Source organism: Melospiza melodia, chromosome 4, assembly GCF_035770615.1.
Source record: "Melospiza melodia melodia isolate bMelMel2 chromosome 4, bMelMel2.pri, whole genome shotgun sequence".
Taxonomy (NCBI): Eukaryota; Metazoa; Chordata; class Aves; order Passeriformes; family Passerellidae; genus Melospiza; species Melospiza melodia.
The window spans coordinates 76,299,560-76,316,495 of NC_086197.1; the positions used below are offsets into that span (position 1 = coordinate 76,299,560).

The 16,936-nt window shown below is 39.7% G+C and overlaps 2 protein-coding genes across 9 annotated transcripts; one reads left to right on the forward strand and one right to left on the reverse strand.

The window, feature by feature from the left end:
* Nucleotides 1-588: 588 nt before the first annotated feature.
* On the reverse strand, nucleotides 589-6,755 carry THAP5 (THAP domain containing 5). Of its 3 annotated transcripts, XM_063155252.1 has the most exons (4): nucleotides 6,646-6,755; nucleotides 5,837-5,965; nucleotides 2,663-2,852; nucleotides 589-2,002 (listed from the first exon to the last, which is right to left on the reverse strand). In XM_063155252.1, exons 1-4 carry the CDS (start codon nucleotides 6,726-6,728, stop codon nucleotides 1,067-1,069), a joined length of 1,338 nt encoding a protein of 445 aa, XP_063011322.1. In that variant the 5' UTR covers nucleotides 6,729-6,755; the 3' UTR covers nucleotides 589-1,066. The 3 variants fall into 3 exon arrangements, with proteins under 3 accessions (XP_063011322.1, XP_063011320.1, XP_063011321.1); XM_063155250.1 differs by lacking the exon at nucleotides 5,837-5,965; XM_063155251.1 differs by lacking the exons at nucleotides 5,837-5,965; nucleotides 6,646-6,755 and adding an exon at nucleotides 6,036-6,556.
* DNAJB9 (DnaJ heat shock protein family (Hsp40) member B9) lies at nucleotides 5,928-16,259 on the forward strand. 6 transcript variants are annotated; one of them, XM_063155255.1, is made up of 4 exons: nucleotides 5,929-6,076; nucleotides 10,312-10,382; nucleotides 10,714-10,941; nucleotides 12,704-16,259. In XM_063155255.1, exons 3-4 carry the CDS (start codon nucleotides 10,725-10,727, stop codon nucleotides 13,132-13,134), a joined length of 648 nt encoding a protein of 215 aa, XP_063011325.1. In that variant the 5' UTR covers nucleotides 5,929-6,076; nucleotides 10,312-10,382; nucleotides 10,714-10,724; the 3' UTR covers nucleotides 13,135-16,259. The 6 variants fall into 6 exon arrangements, with proteins under 6 accessions (XP_063011329.1, XP_063011325.1, XP_063011327.1 ...); XM_063155257.1 differs by having other exon boundaries at nucleotides 5,932-6,076; nucleotides 10,315-10,382; XM_063155253.1 differs by lacking the exon at nucleotides 5,929-6,076 and adding an exon at nucleotides 6,979-7,034.
* Nucleotides 16,260-16,936: the final 677 nt, after the last annotated feature.

A 16,936-nucleotide genomic window follows, 5' to 3' on the forward strand; every position in this document is an offset into this window, starting at 1 on the left:
GACACCATTTTGAATGAAGAAAACCATTCTCAAGCAATCTAATGGTTGTAGAATATAATACACTACAGGAGTTCAGCTGGAAGGGGTGTAACAAGGATCACCCAGCACAGCTATGATGCCAAGTCAGGAACCAGACAATCTAGGACTTTTTCACTGTACTAGAACATACAGCAAGGCACACTGACAGGATAAGCAGAAGGTATTTAAGCAAATTATTTTCCTTGAAATGAATTATGGTATCTGTCTACTATAGTGACAACCCATGCCTGAGAAATAGTTAATAAAATCAGGAAAAGGGAGTAAATTTCTGTTTGGTAATTCTGTTTCTTGCAAAGTAAAATTCTGCTACTTTCACTAGCAACCTGCTCTGCAAAACATTGTTTCCTTCAGTGTATGATTAAGGGTATATAAGCACTCACTAAACAGAGCTTTCCCTTTTATTAACTACCAAATACATCTGTGATTAAGATTGCTTTCCACTTGAGCTGAATCATAACAAAAAAAAATTAAAAATAAGATGGGCCTGTCCACTGGCACCATATTATTATGAGAATTTTTGTTTCTAGAAACAAATGAAAGAAAACACCCTTTATGCAGAAACAATTTTAATAAAATCAAAGCATACAAAAAACTATCAGAAGAATTGTTATAGGAACAGAAAACTAAAGAGCAATTTTGACCTCACTGGACAATGCATATGACAATGTACATATATAATTCATCCTGTATGCTTATTCTGTCCATTCTACTGCTGTCCCCAATGCAGGCATTGCATGTTTCAGAGAAGCCTGCAGCTAAGAAAGGGTTAAATTATCTTTTACTGACTTGATCCACACATTTAAGGAAACTTTGCCCAATTTGGTTTTTTTTTTAATTTTACTTGCCAGTCATGTTTTACAGACAACATTCTACCACTTAGCTTTGTTTGATGTAACATTTCAAAGAATGCTATTCACATGATTTTCATTAGATGTTTAAAACACCACAACTGGAAAAAAAGTTAATTTGTCCAAAAGTACAGTCAAAGAGGTTAAAAAGATATTTGGGAACCATCAACTTAAAATCTTTACTGTATCACAGTCACTTCAAGTGTTGTAAAGTAGTTTTCTACCAACTTCAGCTTTTCTTCAGAAAGCAGGTTTTCTTGCTTCAATTGTCTAATAAGAGCTTCCAAGGACCTGAGTCTCCCCAAAGTTTTTACCTCTTGCATTTCAAGTAAAGTTATCTTAGAGTGGAGTTTTGAAATTTTTTGCCAAAGGTGATCTCTGTCTGTGTCTTGTCTGCAATATGAATGCTCAGTCTGCAGTATTTCATTTCCATCATATCCAATCACTTCTGTCTCCTCTGTGTCAAGAAACTCTTCCTTAACAGGCAGACAGGAAGTATTTACTCTTTCAGGCTCTTCAGGACTCTCAGCTGGCATAATAATAGCAATGACAGACTCTTCAGTTCCACTGAACTGTTCAATAGTTTGTGTGACTGTACTCAGTAAAACTGCATCTTCACTTGTCTGCACTTCAGAACAGACCACGTGAGGGACAGAATTTTCAACTGCATAGTCAGTAACCAACCCTAGAGCACTGTTCAGTTTCAGAGATGAATTCAAGCAGTCAGAGTCTGTAAACTGCAGGACTGTAGCTGTACAACCTCCTGAATCCTCTACAGAAGTATGAACACCGGTAGCCTCCATGCCCTGGACTGCTGCTGTCATTAGAACAGGATTAGGCTGATGTAGGTACTGCCTAGATGAACTGTCAAGGATGACATGGTCTGCCTGAAAGCCACCTTCATGTGGAAGCTGCAGGTTTTGAATTTGTAAAGGTTCACTCAGTGCAGTTGAGCAAACCACTTCTGCTTTTTCCTCTACATTTTGTGCAATTACAGAATTTTTCTTTGGTGTACAAGGTTCAAGTGGTACAGACACTTTCTCTGACACAACATTTGTTTCTTCCTGGCCTTTTTTCTGTACCTGCTGTGAACTGTTCTGAGAAGAATCTTTTTCCTGGAGGAGAAAAAAAAAAAAAAAAGAAAATCACCACCTTATAACAAGAAAATCATGGAGTATTAAAAAAATAGGTAGATCTCATTTCATAGCATGGTATTGCAAAAGGACTAACTTAGATGAGCACTGCTTAAAAATTACATCAGAGGCCCAAGAATTCATGTAAGCATCTTTCACAACTATGCTTCAGGCTCTACATTTAAAAATACTATTTTAAAGCTGTAAAAGCAATAGTAGTGTTTGCGTTTCTAGTCTTGGGTTTTTTTGGTTTTTTTGTTTTTTTTTTTTTTTTTTTCTTACTGTGGAGTTTTTTATTTGATTTGTTGTGGGATTTTTTCAAACTCTAGGGAATTTGGATATGAGATACAGTAATTATTCTCATAAGAAATTTAACATTTTCTATAGTAAATGCTTCTGCAATCTCCAGTTAAAAAAAGATATTGAACCTCCAGTCAAACTAGGGGAAGTTGCTCTTCCTTTACATTATGGAATCACATACACATGCTTTGTGTCAGCCCTGCTGACAAACTGTACTGATGGACAGGAATTCTATTTTTTTACATAAAATATAATTATCTGACAGATCAGTCAATCTGTATAACATCAATATTTGGTTAGCTTCATACTACAAAACAAAAAAAAAGGATAGAAATAGATGACCTCATCATCTGGGGAAGAGAAAATGGTTGGCACAGCGGTGTTTTTCAAGTAGCGTATTCCCCACCGCACGTCCAGGGAATCGGGGGTGAAATGGTCGCTGCACAGGAGCTGGTGCTTGCTTGGAGTCCAGGAATCCCGCTTCATGTTCCGCAACCACTTCTCAAGTCTCTCTTTGTCATGAAGTGGGAATCTGTTGGGGTGCATGACACAGAGAGTACTTTGGACCTTATTAGCATAAAGAATTGATCGACAAAATGCCTTGCTAAAGCAAATGGAACTTTGAAAATTAGATCTAGATAAAGAAATTAGATCTAGAAAGAAATTAGATCTAGAAAGAAGATCTAATCAGACAGGTTTACCAGAAAAAAAAAATCCTATTAAACTCTGCAAGCAAGAGATGTTGTTATATGAATAAGTTTATGTATGTGATTTTAACATAATCACTGTAGTACACATTACTAGTCTCCCTAAAACAGTATTTAAGCCTTGTATCCCACAATAAAATAGGATTCTGATCACCAAGTCAGTCTCCCCATCTCTCTGCATCGCTGAAAAGAATCTTTTTAAAGCAGCCAAAAAGACAAACAAGAAAATATACAAAATATACAAAACCCCCTGTTATTGTTGTCTTTCTTTGTTTTAAATAAGAATATTAGAAGGTAGTCTTCCTTTAGAAAAGATTACAATAAAATTTTTTCAAAAATTTCAAATATTAAATGCTTATCTGGATGTCATGTACATGTAAATCCAATCATTATATACATTATTTCTAGTTGCTCTGGAATTCAGAAGCACAATTTCTGATTTCTAGTAGCTAAGGGTTTCAGAATCCATGGCCAAGATGTTTTGAAAGGCTTGATCCTGCAACACTTGCTCAGAAAGCAGTTCTGCTGAAGGGAGATGAAATACTGAGATATAATTTAAACAAAGTTAAGACTGGTCCTCATTTTATTAATAGTATTTCTCAGGCTTATTTGTCTTTCTAGACACAACTAGTATTTTCTGTTTAACAGAGTACCTCCTAATACATGCTCCTCTTTGGATTATCAGATAATTTGGCAACGTGAATATTTCTAATACAGGTTTTAAATTTTGTTCAAAAAGTAAATGCATGCAAATGCAAAGCATTTCTGTATTTTGTGTTTCAGCAATTAAACTTTCTCACAGTGTTAGGAGGCCACATCATATTTTATAGTTTAGAATTAAATTTTCAATCATCTAACCTACCTGAAAAGGCAAATTATGAGTATATACCCTCATAGAAAAAAAAATGGACTTTAAAAAAAATGCAAATGGTCAGATATCAGAAAGAGAACTAAATTAAAAAGAAAGTGTATGACATGTGTGACTACATGTAATTTAGTTAATTACAGGCAATACACAAATGAAAGGGAAATTAAAGGCTTATTATGATGCATGCACAGTCAAGAAGTGATGGTAACAGGATCATGAACATTCAGACCACTCTTGTCTCTCACCTCTTCTCAGTCAGGTATCAGGGTATTTCAAATGTACTTGAAATGTTTCCCTGGTGCACATCAATTTTACTTTAGCATATAACCACAAATGATACTAAACCCTAACTTGAATTCTGAGCACTGTGAAGTGACTACTGTTCAAAAAACAATATTCCTGAGAATCACGAGCAACAATAATTACAAAGTAAAAATCTGTGCTTTTGTGATCCCATCCTCAAATCCCAGAAGCTGCAGGTTTCCTCCAAAAGCCACACATAGCAGCAGACTCTTACACAGGCCCTGTGCTCCAAAACTGCAAACTCAGGTGATTTTGAGAGAAAGAGTGCTGAAATTCACAGCATAAAGGTGCATGTCTTTACCCCTTCCCCAATCTTTTGAATTTCTTGTCCTGTAAGTCTTCAAATTACCAAGGAAACAGAGCAGGCGTTTGATGCACCCGGCTCTGCGTATCTGCAGGAATGCAAGGAATAATGCAAGGAATAAGAACACAGTAACCTCTGAAGAACAAGTTAGATGTTCAGGCTTTTCAAATCCTGTCTGGTTAGATCAGGTACACCCAGTGGCAGCATTGCAGGTATGACAGAGCATGCTCCTCGGTAACACAGCTTAGCCTGGCTGTCACTACAGAGCTCCAGAAAAGTCTCCCAGGAAGACGATGGCTTCCTTTCCTTGAAGGTCATGTCATGACTCACATCTTCTCCAAGAAGGCCTTGAGCACACTTGCTCCCACTGCAGTTACCCTCACAACACAGGACCCACTGCTCTAGCCAGACTCAACCAGCTTCAGATGGAAAATAAAATAATCTGTAGCAAGAGAAGGGTCTGATAGTGAAAGTTATTTTAGCTTAAAGGCAACTTTGCTAAAATCTGCTCATGCTTCAACTCCTCACTAATCAACAGAATCTGTTCTCTAGCATAAACAAGACACAAAAAAAGGGGAATTGGAAAGAGGAAGTGGACAGAATTGATTTAGCAGCTGCCATCACTACACAAGTCAAAGATGTGAAGAAATAAAACAAAGAAGAGCAGTTAGGCCAGTTGAGATTAGGTGACAAAGGGTTTGGAAGGGGCTCACACCCCAGCCACAGAGCAGCAGAGGACTTTGGTGGTGGTAAGAGGCAAGGGAATAAAACTTGCAATTCATGTCAGCAGTAGTCACTTATATAAGGCAAGAGAAATCTACAAATCAAATCTCAGCAGCCCTTCTACAGGAGCATGAAACTCAGAATGGAGCACAACTCAAAGGCTAGATAAACCAGCTAAGTTTTGGGATACTCCATACTGATGCCATACATTTGAATATGTATGTGTACATGTCTCAGTGCCCAAACTTGTTTTGATTATCCATGTGACATGCATGCTCTGAAGCATAAGGGAAAAGAAATTATTTTCCTTATTGTTTTATGATGCATTCCCTGTTAGAAATGTGCCAGGGAAATAAGCTTTCCTTCAATCTAAAATAAAATTTCTTTCAAAGTAGGTCTTTCTGTGTAGGTCTTCCTACACAGACTTCCTGATATTGGAATACCTATGACTAATCAGAAACTGAAAGGAAACCTAGTTTGAGCTATAAATTTTACCAAAACAGTTTTTGAGGCTAATTGTAAAATTTATTTTTCAAAATTTTCTTAAGCTGCTTTGGTTGACAAACGGTTCCATACTTTTGTTCTACACAAATACATTCATATTTAGTTACCTGCACTGTGCTTCTCTCAGGATTGTGAAATACTGTTTATAACTCACCATCCTGGGAAGCGACAGCCACGTAACCACAGCGGGGCAGAGGTCACTGCAGGCCTGGGATGGCGACTGCTCCATGCAGAGTCTGCACAGCACAATGCAGCCACCATAAAGTGGTTTCGGCAACCGAAGCAGCTAAATTCCAGCTAACTCACCTGCTTCCAAACAACCAGCAATGCCTCTGTTCACAGCACAGGTAAGGTAGTAATTCTAGTGGCAAAGTTCAATTTTAAGGAATCATTTTATCTTTACTTGCTTACTTTTCCTGGCCCTTCTCCTGGCATATAAACCATAATACACAAGGCATTTCACCATTAAGCCAAAGCTTCCCCTACTGCCTGCCCTGCTGGACCATCGCTTCCACAGAGGCAGCAGCGAGAGAGAGTCAGAAGTGCAAATTCCATTTTTTAGTCGAATCTCCTTGCTCTTCACTTCACGGACCCTCTGCACCTATTCCAGAGTCCTTAGACGCTGCCGTGGCATCGCCCCCTCCCCCAAGTTCCGTCCGTCCGTCTGTCCTGTGCGAGGGACGGTGTGTGCAATTACACCTCAGCTCTCCGCTCTTTATTCCTACACCTTCCCTTCCCCCAGGGGTCAGCGTCCTTTCCCTCCAGCCCCCCGGGAGCAGGCGGGGTTCCAAGGCGACCACCAGCGCGGTCCCCCCGTGGCAATGAGTCTTTCGGCCATTGACTTCCGCGGTGGGGCTCCCTACCGCCGCCACGGCCAGCGCTCGCCCAGGCCCTGCCCCGCTCCGCGCCCACTCACGGGTAGAAGCTGAGCTTGCGCTTGTCCTTGGCGCTCTGGCCGCCGCGGTTCTTGCAGCGGGTGGCGGCGCAGTACCGCGGCATGGCGGCCACCCCGGGCCGGGCCGAGCCGAGCCGGACCGGACCGGGCTGAGCTGAGTTGGGCCGGGCCGGGCTGGGCCGGCCGGGGACGGCGGCACCGCCTCCCCACAGCGCCCCCTGCGGCGGGTGGCGGCGGCGCCGAGGTTGCGACCTGCCGCGTGCACCGCGTCACGTGCGCCCCGGCGACCAATGGCGCAGCGCTTCGTGTAGGAACGGCGGGGGGCCGGACTGCGCGAGCGCCTGGCGCGGGCGGGCGGGAACGACGGCGGCGGCGCTGAGGGGCGGCGGGGGCGCGGAGCCGGCGCTGAGGTGAGCGCGGCGGGAAAGGGCCGCTCGGTGAGGGCTCCGAGAATGTGGAAGGTTGCTGAAGTGGGTGGAGTGAAGGCGAACGCGGACGGGTCGGGAGGTGGGCGCTGGGAAGCTTGGGGGCAGCGTGGGAAGCTAGGCGGGGGAGCGCAGAGCGGGGCCGCTGAGGCGCCGTGCGGAGCTTTCGTTTGGAATTGGGGCCTCCCCGGGCCGCGCTGCCTTGGTGTTTCCCAGCCCGGCTGCGCTGGAGTGGGACAGCGTCGCTGAATGTGGCTGTTAGCGGCTGCCCAGCTCCGGCCTGGCCCCACCCGATGGTGCCGTCCGGCTCCAGCGAGGGCTTCTGGGGTCTGGATAGGCAGGGTGGTGTCAGGTCGATTCCTTCGTTTCCCTGTGCTCCAGGGCAAGATTCAGGAACCTTCTTCTATATTTGCTTTCGAGTCAATATAGGAGAGGCCAAGACAAGTACGAGCCCCTCTGTTTGACAGACTTGCCCGTAGCTGCTTGAGGACTGGAAGACTTGCTTACTCATCACATTAGTCGTGGTAGGAGAACCGAGGGAAGACCTCGGTAACTTTATTACTTTTAGAAAATTGCTTGCAGAAATAATTACAGGACGTGAGCATTCCACAGGTTAGTGTATCGCAATTCTGTAATGAAAGCAGTAGCAGAACTCTAGTGATGCTCCGTGTTTTCTGAGTACATGAGACTTTGAATATAAGCATTTATCTAAGATTTTGGTCAATTACTTTCAAAGAAGGATGGAATAGGGTATTTGTGTTGAAAGATGAAGTAGTTTCTTATTTTCTAAATCTGACAGGTTTTATTCTAGGTGCATCATCCTTAAACATCCGTTCATTGTGCAGCTGTTGATAATGTTGATAAACTAAAGAAGAACTGATTGTTATTACCTCTGCAGTACTTTGGATAAACATTAGACAGTGCACTTCTTATACAAAGGTGAATAGTAGTTGAGATCTGTACCTGCTCACCCCACAGAATTAAATAGTTGTTATGTGGCCTAAGGTCTCTTACTTCATTGATAGATGTACCTAAATTAAGTACATAGATAATTATTAGAAGAGCTCATTATTGCATGAGCTTAACGTGTACAGAATTTATTGAATTTGGGAAGGTGGTTTAAGTAGCTGCAGTGTATGACCTGGAAAGTGCAACTTACATGTCCCTTTTTGATTGAGAAACACAGGGTGAAGAGACATAAGCAAAAAAAAGTATTTAAGAGACTTTATTTTGAAAGGGTTTGTAAAAATAGTTTGGAATGGCAATGCTGAAGTCGTTGGCAGTAGCAACGCTAAGATACTGACAGCAGATAAAATAGGTGTTTTCTAAAAAGTGAATTGAATAGTTGACAGTATCTAAATATAACACTTGCTCTCTCTGATAACCCTGTGAAGTTTAAAATGCTGCTTATACTGTAGCTTTATTTGTATTTGGTTTTTATTTACATCTCATTCTTAAATTTGAGTTTGATTGATTTGTCCAAGGGCAGCATTAAATCTGTGTTTGCTAGTTTAAAAAATTGTGAAACTTGAGTCCTGTTTTTTTAATATGCTTTAGAAATCAAATATAGCGAAGAACTTCATTACAGAACTCCTTACGTAAAGAACTGTAAGAAAAGAAAAATTCAGGTGTGTTTTGTTATCAGAATTAATACAAGTTGAGATGGTGAGCCAGAGCAGAAAGCCTGAAGGACTAACTTGATGATGTCCAGCTCTCATGAGTTATGAAAGAGGGGTTTGCCCTTTCTTAAGGAGGACATGAGCTGTTCCTTTTAGCTCCTCAGTGTTCAGTAGCAGAAGCAGGATGGTTGACCTTAGGAGAGTGCAGCAGTGATTATGCAAGCATGATGCAGGTGTGGGCTAATGAAGTAAATTAAAACAATCACGTGTGTGAGATGAACACACAAGTCTGCATCTGTAAAGCACAAACAGGAAGAAAGCCTGTACATGTACTTGGAAGGATGTACATGTGTGTGGTTCTTAGGGCCCAAGTCATAAAATTTCAGGTTAGTGAAGTGGTGAGAGAAGGTATGTGGGAAAACTTGGTACTAAAAATATGTCTGATATTGTGCATGGAGAATACTGGAACGAACTATCCTTTTGGTATCTAAGTGCACTGATCAAAATACAATTTGTTTCAACTGCTGCCCCTTAACACTTGATATCATGCAGGCTGCTGGCCAAATAAATGCTTAAGAGGGCATGGGTAGATTAATCTTGCAGGCCTTTTGCTCTTGTCTCACAGCATTCATTTTAGGCCCCTGACTTGCCTATTGGAAATGGTATTCTTTTTTCCATTTTTGGTTCTTGCTTTTAATTTTGTTTAGAGGGAATTGACTTTCACATAAATGTTTAATTTTAATATGTATTAGGTATTCAAAGGTTTTGAATTCTACCTTACAAATTTTGGATCCCATGCTGGCTAGCAAAAGTGTTCTGACTTTAATGGTGTTCTGACTGTAAGTTTGTTTATTCAACTTTCAGGAAAGTAACACCAATCGTCTCTGAGTTGTTCTTACAGTACATTTAAATCAGTGTAATCTGGTGGGGGAGACATGATACATCTGGAATGTTCAGGGTCTTGTTGTACATCCTTCTGGTCAGGTCTCAGCCAGCATTCTGTCTTTGAACATTTGCCTTTCTGCACTCTGTGTTTTAAATATAATATGCACAGGCATATTATCTGTCCTCATCTTCTGGTAGGAACAGCTCACTCTGTCCTTCATGGAAATCGTGAGACATCATGTGGCAATGTGGAACTGTTTCTTTCAGTCATTATATATGCCACAGTTTTCCCCTAAGTTCTCATATATTTGTTTCAAAATATATTTTTTTGACACATGAGTTGTTGAAAAAGAATTACAGCTTTTAATTATTGTTGAAGATACTTGTATAAAAGACATTTTTTGCCTTCAGTTCTAACGCTGAGGGTTTCATATGTAAACCTTTCCATGCAGTGGTATTTATCAGCTGAATTCTTTGATATCAAAGATATGGTAGGTGTTTTCTTTATAAAGCAATCCGATATGCAGATGAGCTAAGCCAGCCTGTTGTTAAATAGAGGAAAGTGTGCTTTACTTGGCTGAACTCTGGAAGTGAATGAGCTGCTCTTTATCATGTTCACCTTAGGTGGGTTAAACAAACTGAAGCTGAGCACGAGTGTCTGATAGTCTTTTCTTCCTGCACCTCACAGCCATCTCCAGGCCAGTTGTATTTTCATGCTCCTGTTGTTGCACCAGCTAATCAGTCACTTGCTCTTCCAGCAGGGTCACTACTGGTCGGAGCTACTCTGTTTGGGGTCCTAGAACTCAAGATTAATGTACAGCTAGTTCAGGTATGGCAGTGTGAAATGTTAGATGCAATGAAATGTGCTGTGTATTTACTTTTGCAACTTCGTATGGCAATGATCAGTGAAATGTAAAACAAAGACAAACACCAAAGTGGTTGTTCTGTATATGAAATGTCACTTTGCAGTATTTTCCTTACGTGTTTTATGAATATGAAAATTGTGTAATGGAGTTTGACAGGTGTAAAGCAGTGTGCTTACAAGTCTGGCACTGACTCCTGTAACATGCTGGTCTTCCTCTGCCAGCCTACAGCTGTAACTAACTTGTTGTGGAATGTAAAACAACTTGTTCTTCAAGTATATTTCCTTTTCTTTTTAGGAACTGGAGAAATGGCCACTACACAATCTGTCTTCACATTTGCTCTCTGCATTTTAATGATAACGGAATTAATTCTGGCTACAGAGAGCTATTATGATATCTTAGGAGTTCCAAAAAACGCCTCTGACCGCCAGATTAAGAAGGCATTTCACAAGCTGGCTATGAAATACCACCCTGACAAAAATAAGAGTCCTGGAGCAGAAGCGAAATTTAGAGAAATTGCTGAAGGTAATATGTACTATCTATGGTCATAATTTGATACATGTCTTTTATCTATAACCTAAGTGCATTTTTAGGTATAAGAGGTATAAAGCGTTTTTTTTTTCTGATTTCCACTTAAGTGCTGTCAGATATCAAGCATCAAAATCTGAGTTGTTTCTGTGTTCTTGCACATAGGAAGGCCTTTTACGCAGTTTATACATTTCTGCTTATTAGGCTTTTGGCATATTCTTCTTCTCACAAAAAATTCTTGGTAGTAGGACAGCTTTAGCCCTAGGATCTGTTTCATAAGATGTGGCTCAGGATTACTACCAGCGCTTCAGAAGGGCCTAACAGCAACCTTGCAGTTACTGTGGGGAGATTATTGGAAAACACACAGCAGGGTGCTTCAGTGGGTCATGGTGGAAATACCATAGACAACAGGGCAAGAGGTTCAGGTGGTTATGGAGAGAAACTTTTTCACCCTGAGGATGATGCTTGGATTTGAGGATCTCAGAGCTCTTTTCCAGTCTTAACAATTCTCTGAATCTGTTCTACAGGCCAGTGTTAGAACAGAGTACCTAGAGAGGTTGTGCAGTCTCCAGCCTTGGCACTTTTGAGGAATGATTGGGTAAAGCACTGACTAACCTAGTCTGATCTCATAACTGACCCTACTTAGAGCAGGAGGTTAGAGTAGAGACGGAGGTCATGTCTAACTCGAACTGTCTGTGATCCTACAAATATAACACTTGTAAGTATTGTGTGATAATATGGTGCAAGTGGATAATCAAGATCAGAAAGACCTCCTGAAAAATAAGGTATACCCAGTTCTGTTCCCTGTAGACTCAGGTATAACATCCATCTATTTGTGTAGTTCTCTTAACTAAGCTAAATGGGATGTCTGGCTTTTACCTTCTCATCTGCAGAGGAGTTGTTTTGAAAGAAAAGTGGTTAGTGATACAATGAAAGGGAGTGACAGCCTCGTTAGATACTCACTGCAGTTGTTAGCACCTACTACAGGAGGAAGTAGGAACTCCTAAATATTGAATTATATAGAATAATTGCAAGTCTTTGACAGGTAAGAAAATGAGTTTTTAAAATATTTTCTTATCAGAATGGGTGTATTTTCTATCAGAGTTTCTGCCTTGGAATACCAGTAGCTGTAGTTCTAAACCAAAGATTGGAGGGAAATCTAATTTCATTTTGGGTATATCCAGTCATGAAATCTAGGTTTATTGCTGAACTTGTGTGAATTTATGAAAAATGGAGAACTGACACACGGTGAAATTAATTTTCTTTATTTCCTCAGTTTTTATGTTGTTGCTTGTAACTGGTGTATCTGGAACTTGCTGGCTGGCAAGTAGCTTTGCAGATGTTGCCCTGTGTTTCTGTGATAGGAGTGCAGCAGGTCCTTAGAACATCTGACTCATCCTTCCTCCTTCAGGCTTTCTGATCACCACCTCTCACTGTTATTTTGTTTCAAATCTAAATGCCAATGTGTATTGGTAGTTAAACTGTGTTGTATTATGTGTAACCTATCCTCATAATATAACTGTGTTTGTTATTGTAAGTAACTATTTTGATGCAGTTGATTTTGGTTTGGAGAAAGGTAAGTAAATGTAGAGCTCTTGATTGGGCTTGAACATTGAATGACAGTCTTGTTTGAAATTTCTTCGGTTCAGGAAGAGTGGGAGAGAAAGCTGTTCTTTGTGTTTGTGTATGGTTTTCTTTTTTTCTGGTGTTTTGAATGGAAATGAACTGTAACTTTTTTTTTTTTTTAAAACATAAATAGCATACGAAACATTGTCAGATGAGAATAAACGAAGAGAATATGATCAGCTTGGTCGTCACGGAGGAAGAGGAAGCAGTGGAAGTCCATTCCATCAGTCATTTAATTTCAACTTTGACGATCTCTTCAAAGACTTTGACCTGTTTAGTCAAAACTCGCGGTCAAAAAAGCACTTTGAAAATCACTTCCGAGGCCATCGGGAGGCTCATAACCGGCAAAGACGTTCTTTCCAAGAGTTTTCTTTTGGAGGTGGACTGTTTGATGATGTGTTTGAAAATATGGAGAAAATGTTTTCCTTCAGTGACTTTGAAAATGCACACAGACATGCGGTGCGAACTGATGCCAGGTTTCATGGATCCAGCAAGCACTGCAGGACTGTCACTCAGAGACGAGGAAACATGGTTACCACATACACCGACTGCTCTGGACAATAATGTTTCCTTTCTTCTAAACTTTTCTTCTTTACTCAGCATCTTCATAGTCTTTCTTGGTTTTGTGCTAACATGGAAGAAATTCTCTGAACTGTATTTTCTAAAAAAACACTTAAACTGCTATAAAGAAGTTGTAGATGAAATTAATCTTCAGAATAGAAACAACATGCTGTTGGGAAGTAAATGTGTCAACAACTACTTAGAATGGGAGAGAAATAATCTCATGTGACAGAAAAAATTATATATATATTTCAGATTAGTAAACACTTTCCCTGAATTTGAACACAAGATATATATTTTTCATTTCAGAAATGTAATATAATTTTTTTCATGTAAGCCAATTCAGGACTGATTGAATTACTTGTGTGTGGATTGAAGCAGAGGAGATACTTTAATTTTGATGTGCTGCTTTTTTTTTAATCATTTCTTTCCAATTTTGCACTTGCAGCTTTTACCTGATGCAGATTTACTGTGCAAATTACATAATTTACACAAAATAGCAGCAGAAATATAACTTCCTTGGGTCTTTGTTACTCTCTCTAGCATTGCAAAAGTATTAGTAAAAACCTTGCTTTTTGAAGTTGGAAAATAGGAAGGGAATGTGTGAAGACTGTGAGTGATGTAGGAATTAGTTTGATTTCTGAATTGGCCTGAAACGATCTTAGGATTTGAATAACCCTTGACTTATTTAGGGAACATAGGGATATTCATGTATGTAAATTTGTGTGCACACAAAGTTCTTGTTTTGGTTTTTTTTTCCCACTCCTTCCACAACACAAATATCTCTCTGGCAAGATTTGGAAGGGCACACCCAAAACACTCTGGTTTTATTCTTACTATATTACCACGTGTGTGCAATGTACTTTTTGTAACTCACTTTATGGAACTAAAATATCCCTCTGAGATCTTAGGAACTTCAATAGGGTAAGCTTGTCTACAGATTCATGGTGTTCCTGAAAGGGCTTTAGTAAAAGCTACAGTGTTTAGATTGGCAGATTGATTACCTGTCAGCAGGAATTTTTTCAGTGTTGTGATTTGAGAGGTAGATTCTTAGCCTAACTGCAGAGTAAAACTGAAGATTGCAGTCCTTGTATTCATCCAATGCCTTGTGGGGCTGGAAGCTTCTAGTAAGGGCAGCACTAATGGGTATTGATTTTAGCACCATGGAAACTCACAACCAGTATAAGCTACTTCAAACTAAAAAGGAAGAAAAAACCACCAGAAAATGCTGCACAACAAAATCCCCAAATACTTCAGCTGATGCCAATCAAAGAGTTCTGTTGTAGCTTAGTTTAACTAGTATCTTCTGTTTGACTAGTCATACAGGTTCAGTTTGTTAAATTGGTTGTCCATTTAGAACTGGGAAGTAAGAGTTTACCTTTCAGGTTGATTGCATGAGCAAAATAAGCATTTTAACTAGCAGTGTTCTAAATAGGCTTTGCCTTCTTAAAATCTTTATTAAGAGGTTTAACCCTTTGCTTCTTGGATAGATATTGAAAGCTGCCTATTTGTTAAGGAACTTTGGCCTTCCCCTCCAGTGTACATATTATCACTTGTTTTCATTGCCTAATCCTTGGAATGGATTGTTGCGCTATATTAAGTGCTTTTCCTTTTCCGTGTTCTTCTTTATTTATTAATAGACTAATACCTCATATATGGTCTTTTATTAAAAGCCAGTAATTTGTGCAACATTATCGGAATGTGCAATATTCTTACAGTAAGAAAAGTGATGGATTGAGTGTGCTTGTTTTTTTCACCCTTTTCTGTGTAAGTAGAGATTTTTGTTTCTTCTGTACAATTAATATATGATTCAAGCAAAAGTTGTACTTTTCTGTAGATTTCTGCATTTATTTTCTTTAACATACTCAATTAGTCCTGCGCATTCATTAAACTGTCTGCCCAGTTTATATCATATGGGCATCCAAGTGAACAAATTATTAACTTGAAGTTATGAATTACTTTCTCTCACAAAGATTAAGTATTAAACATGAGAGTATTTGTGAATGTCCTTTGGTGGGAGGCGACTCTAGAAGTGGGATGCACAGGTAAAATATTAATGCCTTTCTTAGTTGACTGAATATTTTCTTAATTAAAAAAAAAATAAAAGGAAATAGTAGAATGAGCAATTCACTTAGGTCCCTTCCTGAACTCTGAATTAAAGGGAGTGAAAACTAAAATGAACACTATCAATTGTACGAAACACATTTCACCCCCAAAACTCAAGTCTTTTAAGTGACTATAAAAGTCCACAATCTTTCAGGCTAAACTTAAGGGTGAAAATAAGGGTCCTGGCTGCTTCTGGACTAGTTTCCCCTCTTTTAAGAATGCTCCAAACTTAGTACAAAGTGTACATGTTTTCCTGATCTCTTTAAAGTGTAAGTAAGTATGAAACTGATAAGAAAACCAGTAATGTTGCTATTTTTATAGCTGATCCACCTTAAAAAAACTTCTGCCTAGTCTACTTTAACTTGCTTTCATATTATTTCTCTTAATTACTTGTCATGGGAAAAACAACAAATGCTTTCTATTATTTCTATATGGGCTTCTCCAAGTCAGGTGACTTGGTTGTTTTTGTTGTTGATCCAAGGTCAAATCCGCAGAAACCAGTGTATGGCTGTTCCTGTGGTTGATGGGTTTACTTGGAATAGGCCTTAGCTGGGGAAATTCGGGCAGGCTTTCCTCAGCCAAGAGTCTTCACTTTCATGGCCCTCAGAGCACAAGCTTGCAAAACATGTTGTGCTTCTCACTTATTCGGAGCTCTTGCACATTCTTTCCCTATTTATAGTGTTTGCTTCATGGCAGGCTCCAGCGGAAGTCCTGGTATAACCTTATGACATCCCTGACTTCAGAGTTTCTTAAGTGCCATTTTTGATCTCTCTTCAAATCTTATGAAAATACTCAACAAAATCAGTTTTTGTTAGACAAGGGTGAAAAATAAAATCCTGATCAATTTTTGAAAGTAATTTATGCATATGTAACTCCAAATGATTTAATTTTTAAAACTACCATCAAAGTGGTTTTTTATGTTTGTTTTCTTCCCATTATACTTTTGCAACACAATATCTAGTGGAGATAAAAGTACTGTAAAGTTAATTAGAGTGCCATTACATTAAACACGTGAAAATTAATGGTGTGATGTGTCTTTTTTCTTTTCTTTTTTTATCTTTTGCTTCAAGATATAGATGGGAAACCAAATTGAAGTGGTTTATGTGGTGCTTGTGTTTTATGGAACATTTTGACTACTGCAGTTTCCCTGAATGAGGTGGTGGACTTGTCAGAGAGCAGAGAGTGGGGCTGAAAAAAATTTGGTCAATTTCACCTGATTTGTATTTTTTTGGACATGTTTGGAATGGCTTGGAGTTAAGAAATTATGCCTTTAAACAAAGCAGGCAAAAAAGCCTGTGCAAAAGTCTTTTTTTCTGAGAAGCAGTGGCTGTAAGAGCTGAGAGCTTCTGCCTGGAGCTGATGGGTCACTGTCTGTGCTGTGCCCTGCTGAGGGGCGTGAGGGCAGTGTGGCCAGTGCTAGAGGCTTGCAGTGCCACAGGGAATCACAGGTTCTGAAGGCAAGATCAGTTGCTGTTGTGCTAATTCACAAGGGTGCTTGAAAGTTCTTGTTTTCTGGATCTGATCTTTAAAAGGCGGAGGGTGTGAAAATGTCGGGATTTGGTTTGTTTCATCTGCCCATTTCTCATTAGAATCCTCCTTGGAACCCCAGCAAACTGTCATCTTAATAAGGCAAGCCTAGATTTTGAGGACTAAAAGTGTTGGAAACAATGTATGATCTGCATTATATTTTCATGGTGAG